General features: G+C 39.0%; 1 protein-coding gene across 1 annotated transcript; it reads right to left on the reverse strand.

The window, feature by feature from the left end:
* Window positions 1–4,088: 4,088 nt before the first annotated feature.
* LOC102968430 (60S ribosomal protein L6-like) lies at window positions 4,089–5,005 on the reverse strand. The gene has a single exon (XM_042999265.1). It carries the CDS (start codon window positions 4,990–4,992, stop codon window positions 4,129–4,131), a length of 864 nt encoding a protein of 287 aa, XP_042855199.1. The 5' UTR covers window positions 4,993–5,005; the 3' UTR covers window positions 4,089–4,128.
* Between the last annotated feature and the right edge of the window lie 3,988 nt (window positions 5,006–8,993).

Consider the following 8,993-nt stretch of genomic DNA (forward strand, 5'->3'; position numbering starts at 1 on the left):
CAAGAAAATAGAGAAATAAAGGAAATAAATATATAAAGAAAAATGTTAAGTTGGCTTTTGGATAGAAAGAGAACAAGCCATTGTTTTCCTGCAGGCAGAACTATGTCTATGGTTCTTACATATGGGGGCATCATGGTTTTATTATCATAAACCAGGGTGGCCCCAATAGATAAATGGCTCACTAGCCAATTATAGCTAGAAAAAGAGATTCAGACCAATGACTTCTTGTACTTGACATGGTAAAGAATAGAAATCATAAAAATGCTCACCAGTTTTTAGGGGAAGGAAGACAAGATGGTTTGTTTCTCAGGACAACTTCATATGCTGAGGCCGGAAAAGTCAAACCTCCAATTACACTTTCTACCTGTCTGATGTTATCCACGCTATCTCCCTTTCCTCAGGAACGAGGGTCATAAAAAGCCTCAGAATAAGGCCAAAATTACTCAGAAATATAAAACAGTTAGAGTAATTAATGTCTTTGTAGAGAGAAGAACTGCAGCCTCAATGCCTCAGGCTCTTGGTGGAAGTGAGGATTATGAAGAGATGAAGTACGAGGAGAATTCTGTCTTTTATTTTATTTTATTTATTTTATTATTTTTTTAAATGGGCTTCATGCCTAGCACAGAGCTTAACGTGGGGCTCAAACTCACAACCCTGAGATTAAGACCTAAGTTGAGATCAAGAGGCAGACGCTTAACCAACTGAGCCATCCAGGCAACCCTTAAAAGTAAATGTGTTTGCATTTCAAAATATACAATATACTTATTTTTAGAACATTTTGAAAAGCTTAGAAAAGTTCTCGGAAGAAAATGATTATTTGCCACACTACCAGTCAAGAGATAACCTATCATAACATCTGACTCTCTGTCCTAGTCTTCTGATCTTTGCTCATGTATGCACATGTTCTCTGTCTGAGGATCTTTGGCATTACAGAAAGATCACTTAAAGAGAGAACCATAATTTTACCGTAAACGATAAGTAAATGTTTGATTGAAACTTGATCTTTTGAAGAAGGAACTTATGAAAGTAAGTTCACTTTATCTAATGTTGAACAAAACTCAGGTCGTGGTGGAAATGATGCATGAAGTCTGAGAATGAATTGAGTCTTGACTTTGTTTTGGAGCAATTGATGGAACAAAATATACATGATCTTTGCAGCATAATTTTAAAAGATGGTTCATCAATTTATTAATTAAAGCATTCTTTTAAAAATGCCTCTTGTGCTATGGTTCTCCTCTCGCTTCTTTAATTAACAAGTATAATCTTAAACTTTGTCAGATCTTCATTATCAGAGGATGTTAGAGGGAGGGAAGTAATAATCTTTATTTCTCAGGACTTATTTTACAGCAACGGACCTCATAGGATCCTGTCATGTTTGCCAGGATTTACAACTTCAGTTTGCAATTGGTTGGCATTGTATTTCCATTACTTCAGCAGATGTTTAGCATACCTGAAAATCAGGCAGAGATGACTACCCAAGCCGAGGATGCCACGGGCAAGGAAAAGCTGTCATGTTAACCATGTGGGATTTTGAGCAGTCATTTCATTAGTGAATATCTTCATGTAACATTAAATTTTGCTTCTTCACACAGTATCTTATCTGTGTGGATGTGGATAATAAACACAAACCCTTCTGTAGTTGAAGATCAAGTGGGTGGGGATATGCATGCTATGAGACAAGAGCTGTGCAGGAGACGACTCTTTCTCAGGCTCCTCCTAGAGGAAGCTAAGTCCGTGGGAATGACTGGTTTATAATGGAGAGAAGGAAAAATAAAGAACAAGAGTGAAAGAGAGACAGCATATGAAAAAATGCTCAGAGCTATGTACCTGAAAATCAGTACTGTGGTTATAATAGGGAGTCAGAATAGCTGAGTTCAGCAACCAGATGTATCCAATACCTTTAAGCAAGTACTTCCGTTGGGGGAACTTACTATTCTTTTGTGAAATGACAGGTTGGGCTGCATGATCCTTAGGATTTCTTCTGTTGCTCAATTCTGCAATTCTATGACCCAAGAATATGCAGTATTTCTAAGGGATGCTGGAGCACATCTGAACATTTGAGAACTGTATTAATCCTGATATTTCCTATTTAAGAAGAGATTGTAGCTGAGTTTTTTTTTTTTTTTTCCTCTCTAATATGTACTCATACACTGGGCACTTAAATGTTTCTTCTGCTTTTAATTGAACTAATCAATTAACTCAGAGGATGCCTTTATGTGGATTAGGAAAATGCTCCTCCCTCACCATGGCAAAAATAACGGGAATTTTTTTGCAGCATAGACACTCCTTCCATTGGATAGCCAAAGCCAAATTATTCCTGTCCTGGGCTCTAGACCTGAAAAGTGGTAGCCCTATGGTCAATAATCTCACTTGATTTTCTCCCAAATAATTTTTTCAACATCTGCGTGAAGTGAACATAAAAATATTAAGATGTCTGAATAGTTATGGGAGACAAACACAAGTATTAGGCAGGAAATTGGGTCAGCTGGGCACTTGGATATGTGTGTTGAAAGAAGAGGATTCCAGGGTGCCTGGGTGGTTCACTCAGTTAAGCGTCTGACTTCAGCTCAGGTCATGATCTCATGGTTCATGGGTTCAAGACCCATGTTGGGCTCTGTGCTGACAGCTCAGAGCCTGCAGCCTGCTTCGGATTCTGTCTCCCTGTCTCTTCTAGCCCACTCGCACTCTGTCTCTCTCTCTCTCTCCAAAAAATAAATAAACTTAAAAAAAAATTTTTTTTAAAGAAGAGAATTCCAATCATTTAAAAAGAAGTGGACACCAGAGATTGTATAGAATCATTTGCTAGAGTCTAAAATTGAAGTGTATCTTGGTGTCTTGTAATTTACAGTATCATGGTATATATGCAACTTTATAGTCGTTTTAAAGACTTCTTGATTCTTAGAAACATACAAACTACAAAGACTGAATCATGAATAAACAGAAATTCTGAACAGATCAATTACTAGTAAGGAGATGGGCTCAATAATCAAAAATCTCCCAACAGACAAAAGCCCAGGACCAGATGGCTTCACTGGTGAATTTTACCAAACATTTAAAGAATTAATAAATAGAATCCTTCTCAAACACTTCAAAAAAAAAAATTCCTGAATTATGTAAGTAAGGTAGGTTAGGAATCTCAAAGAAGGTGAATTAACTGTTTATACTTTCTACAACAGAAACAATAGCTAATACTTCTTAAGTGCCTATTATGGACCAGGCAGAAAAAGCAATTGAGGAATAGAAAGTTGCCCAGGGCCACACAGCTCGTAAGTGGCACAGCCACGATTGAAATACCTGCAATGTGACTCTAGAGTGTCACCGCCCTGCTGTGGTGCATTCACCATTAGCAATTTGTTTTTTTTTGTTTTTGTTTTTGTTTTTTAATTTATTTTTGAGACAGAGCACAAGTGGGGGAGGGGTAGAGAGAGGAGACACAGAATCCAAAGCAGGCTCTAGGCTCCGAGCAAGCATTCAGCACAGAGCCCGATGCGGAGCTCGAACCCACAAACTGCGAGATCATGACCTGCGTCGAAGTCGGTCACCCAACCGACTGACCCACCCAGGTGCCCCTGAAGATGGGACTTTCTATGGAATGACCAAAACACACGGTTTGTCATCTGTGTAATAGTATGTACAGCATAAGGGCTTTTTGGTTAAAAAAAAGAAAAAGATGGTAAACAATTATACTCATTTGCTATGTTGCTATGTATGCTTTTAAAAAACCAGATATACAAGATTGCAATGATTATGGGGGAGAAATGGGTATTACCCATTCAAAGGAAGGAAAGTTTGTGGCCTGAAGAGAAGAGCTATTTTTTGTCCACATAGCCCAGTACTGACCTGCTCAGTAACGACTGGGGAAATGTCGCTATTTCCTACTGGTGGGTGCTGGGCAGCAAGCCAGACGGTGAGGAAGGCAAGAATGCTGATCCAAACCGATGACACAGTGGAGCTTCCACTGCAGCTGGTGCCAGCCTCCCGACCCCGACTGCTCTTAGCAGAGGCCAAGATGCCACAAGCACGCAGAGTCAAACCACACCTCTGGGCAGAGAAAGATTAAAAACAAAAAAGAAAAAAAAGGCACAAAAGAGATGGATCTGTTATTTAATTAGGTTCTTTGTAAGAAATTTAGAACACCAATTTGTGAGGGTAAACTCCATTCGTGAGAGCAAACACAGAGCGGAGGTAGCCCTGAAGCTGAGAAACGGCTTTGATTTTTGGCAGAATTTGCGAGTCCACAGCTTTCTGATCAACCTTGCGCTGCTCTGTAATCTCATATTTCTCTTTCTCCGTGTCGAAGATCTCACCTTCCTGGTGTCTGGGCTTACGCAGCTTCTTCTTCTTAAAGTAAGCATCAGTGAGGTGTTTGGGGATTTTCACATTGCTGATATCAATTTTGGTGGAGGTTGCAATGACAAATTTCTGGTGTGTTCTACGCAGAGGAACTCGATTAAGGGACAGAGTTCCAGTCACAAGTAGCAAGCCACTGCTCAGTTGCTTCAGGAAAACCACTCTCTTGCCTCTGTGGCGCCCAGTGAGGATGATCAAAATGGTCCCAGGAGTGATGCTAGCTCGCAGTTTCCTCACATGCTGACTAAAAGGTTTTTTGCCGTGGCTCAACAGCTTCCGAGGCACATCTTCAGCAGGATAATACCTAGGCATTTTGCGAAGTTTAACCACTCGGGTACCACCATTCTTGTCACCACCAACTGGTTTTGTGACAGTAGCAAGAACCTTCTCCTTTTTCTTTTCAATCCTGGATTTAGCTGCTGAATACTTCCTCTTGTACATGGCCTTTCTCGAATACATAGCCGATCGGGAATATCTGCCAATTCCTCTGACTAGGACAGGGTTTCGGCTGCAGTGGGGCTTCCCCTTCTTTGGCGTTTTAGCCTTGAGGTTACCCTTCTTAACCTTGCCACCAGCATCAGCCTTCTTGGCTTCAGGTTTCTTCTCCTTAGCATCCGGCTTCTCAGCTTTTTCGCCCGCCATCTTGCAAGATGGGAAAGAACTAAGATAAGATCACCAGCATTAGCAATTTGGCAAAAGAAACAGGTTTTGTCCTTTTGTTTCATTTTAATCTCATTATCATGCAGATGTCATTTCAAAGTATCATTTTTTCAATTCTCAGTGTTTTAAGTTATGCTGAAACCTCAACACCTTACAAACGACAGAGAAGTTTTTATCAATTAAGGCGATCTTTTCTGCCCTGTCTCCTTCTGCCTTATATCAGCTAAGCTGAGCAGAGGAATTGCCGGTACTTGGTAAGGCAGACGCCCAGCGCAGATGCACTCTTGAACCGAAACTGTATCTCACAGGTTACATTTACTCGTCCATACCATAGAAGAAAGTATACAACATAACAGGCTGAGATTTCTTTTCTTGCATCTGACTCAGGGTTAACCATGGGTAATTAGGGGAAAAAATATTACACTATTTTCAAAATAGAGAAACCAAAGGGACTGGAATTGCCTTTACAACGTACAACACTGCTGCTCAGCATGAATCTCAGACTGTTAGAATAAAGAAATTAAATCCATCAAATAATTCATGTTTAAAAGTTGCTTCAAGAAGAAATTGGGTGAAGGGCACAACGGATCTCTCTGTATTATCTTTGCAACTTCCTGTAAAGCTGTAATTATTCCAAAATAATTTTTTTTTTAAGTTCCTTCAATATGGGAAATGGACTTTTAACCTTGGAAAGAATTACTGTTAATTCTTGAAGTTAGCAGAAGATTAAGGAAAGGGATGTCTGTAGTCAGACCTTTGTCTTTTTTCACAAGTATTTGGTGTCCGTCATCGGAGGGTCCCTTCTTCCAAATCCGTGGCAGCAGTTAAAAAAAGGGATAGAGGGGCACCTGGGTGGCTCAGTTGGTTAAGCGCCCGACTTCAGCTCAGGTCACGATCTCGCGGTCCGTGAGTTCCAGCCCCGCGTCGGGCTCTGTGCTGACAGCTCAGAGCCTGGAGCCTGCTTCGGCTTCTGTGTCTCCCTCTGTCTCTGTCCCTCCCAAGCTCATGCTCTGTCTCTCTCTGTCTCAAAAATAAGTAATTTAAAAAAATTATTTTAAAAAAGGGATAGAATGTTCCATCAAAAACCCTTTCCAACTTTCCTCCCTTTTCCAACTCAAGACTTGAAGTCAGAAGCAGTAATCAAAGAGTAGCAACTACATATTTTGTTTTAATTTATGTTTTTCCTAATGATAGAAATAATACATGTTAATTACAAAAAGATGATAAATATTAAGAGTCATAAATTAAAATCTCCCACAATTTAAAAATGAAAAATACTGTTGATACTTTTATATATTTCTTTACCTTTTTTCCTTTCCTACGTAAATAGTTTTTTATAAAATTTGGATCATACTTCATTTTTATTTGGAGAGTTTATCTTTACATTTAGCATGCTATGAACTTCTCCCAAGTCAAAAATAAGATTTTACTGGCTGCATATTATTCTGTTATGCAGCCACATCATAATCTAGCTCATCATTTCATTATTATGTGGAATATCTAAGTTATTTATAAGTTTTCACTAATATAGCTAAAGGCACATAAAAAATTTTCATTCCTGGGGCGCCTGCATGGCGCAGTCGGTTAAGCGTCTGACTTTTGATCTCAGCTCAGGTCATGATATCACAGGTTGTGAGTTCGAGCCCCATATCGGGCTCTGCACTGATGGCATGGAGCCTGTTTGGGATTCTGTCTCTCTTTCTGCCCCTCCCCAGCTTGTACTCTCTCTCTCTCTCTCTCAAAATAAAAAAATAAACTTAAAAAAATTTTTTTTAATTTTCATTCATTAATCTTTCTGTGCATCTTTGATTATGTATTTTACATAAATTCTCGGAATGAGCATCATTGAGTCAAAGAGGTTTAGTGTTCTTAAACATATTGCCAGATTGCCCTGCAGAAAGGGTATACTAACAAACATCCACCTGAATTTGAAATTCTGCTAGCAATGGTCTCTCCATTTGACTTCCTCACAGTCTATTTCATCTATCCAACCGACAGCTCTTTCATGTGAGACTAATGCAAGCTCACCCAAAGGCCAGGTATAGTGACTAGGAAAGAACTTCCAGTTAATAGGCTGCCATTCCTCAGCCTCAGCATAGTGCAAGTGAAAAAGAAGCCATCACTTATAGAACCTTCTTGCAATCATATTACATTAGTATGTTTTTGCATTTTACAAGCCCATGTTAGTCTAAATTGTAAATGGACACTAAAGACTCTCAAATGACTAAGACTGAGGTGGAAAAAGAGGGAAAAAATGATTTCCTAGTGTTAAGGATCTTAGAATCCTTAACATGAACAAAGGACTTTATTCATCAGTGCTTCTCAAACTTTAATGTACTTATAAAATACCGGGATCTTTTTTTAAACTGAGGTACAATGGACATACCTTACATTAGTTTCAGGTGTACAACATAATGATTCAATATTTGTATATAAGTCTAGTTACCATCCATCACTATACATAGTTACATAATTGCTTTTCTTGTGATGAGAACTTTTAATATATATTCTTTTAGCAACTTTCAAATATGCAACATGGTATTATTGACTACAATTGCCACGCTGTACATTATACCTGAATGACTTATTTATTTTGTAACTGGAAGCTTGTAACTTTTAATCCATTTCTCCAACCACCTACCCCTTTCTCTGCCAATTTGTTCTATCTATGAGGTTGGTTTATTTGTTTGTTTGTTTCTCTTTTAAGATTCTACATATAGGTGAGACTATGAAGTATCTGTCTTTCTCTGTCTGATTCATTTCACTTAGCATAGGGTCCTCAGGGTCCACTCATATTGTTGCAAATGGCAAAATCTCTTTCCTTTTTATGGCTGAATAATATTCCACTGTGTATATATACCACATCTTCTTTAACCATTCATCTACTGATAGACACTTAGGTTGTTTCCACATCTTGGCTATTGTAAATAATGCTGCAATAAACACAGAGGTGCATATATCTTCTCAAGTTATTGTTTTCATTTTCTTTCAACAAATACCCAGAAGTAGAATTGCTGGTAGTTCTATTTTTAATTTTTTGAGGAACCTCCATACTGTTTTCCATTGTGGCTGCATCAATTTACATTCCCACCAACAGTACACAAGTGGTTCCTTTTTTCCACATCCTCATCAACACTTACTATTTCTTGTCTTTTTGATAGTCATTCTAACAGATGTGAGATGATTTCTCATTGTGGTTTTGATTTAACATTTCCCTGATGATTCGTGATGTTGAATACATTTTTTGAAAGTTTATTTACTTATTTTGAGAGTGAAAGTGAGAGGGAGCATGCACAGGGTGGGGGTAGAGAGAGAGGGAGAAAGAGAATCCCAAGCAGGCTCCACACTCAGCATGGAGCTCCATGAGGGCTCAATCTCACAACCGTGAGATCATGACCTGAGCTGAAATCAAGAGTCTGATGCTTCACCAACTCAGGCGCCCCAAGTACATTTTCATTTACCTGTTGGCCATCTATATATCTTCTCTGGAAAAACGTGTATTCAGATCTGTTGCCCATTTTTCAATCAAGTAGTTTGGAGGGTTTTTTGTATTAGGTTTTGTGATTACTTTATGTATTTTGTATATTAACCCCTTATCAGATATATGATTTGTAAATATTTTCTCCTATCAGTAAGTTGCCTTTTCATTTTATTTATGGTTTCTTAATATCTTTTTGCTTATTTTCATAATATTTATTTAAATAATCTCTAATTGCCCCACCCAATGTGGGGCTTGACCCCAAGATCAAGAGTCCCATGCTCTTCTGACTGAGCCAATAAGGTGCCCCACTAGGTATCTCTTTAAAATGTAGATTCTGGGGCACCTGGGTGGCTCAGTCCGTTAAACGTCCGACTTCAGCTCAGGTCATGATCTCGCGGTCCGTGAGTTCGAGCCCCGCGTCGGGCTCTGTGCTGACAGCTCAGAGCCTGGAGCCTGTTTCAAATTCTGTGTCTCCCTCTCTCTCTGACCTTCCCCCATTCAT

Source organism: Panthera tigris, chromosome C2 (genome assembly GCF_018350195.1).
Source record: "Panthera tigris isolate Pti1 chromosome C2, P.tigris_Pti1_mat1.1, whole genome shotgun sequence".
In the NCBI taxonomy this organism is placed as follows: domain Eukaryota; kingdom Metazoa; phylum Chordata; class Mammalia; order Carnivora; family Felidae; genus Panthera; species Panthera tigris.

Bases quoted from the DNA above. Each gene is read 5' to 3' on its own strand.
- LOC102968430 (XM_042999265.1), bottom strand. From the start codon at position 4,992: ATGGCGGGCGAAAAAGCTGAGAAGCCGGATGCTAAGGAGAAGAAACCT.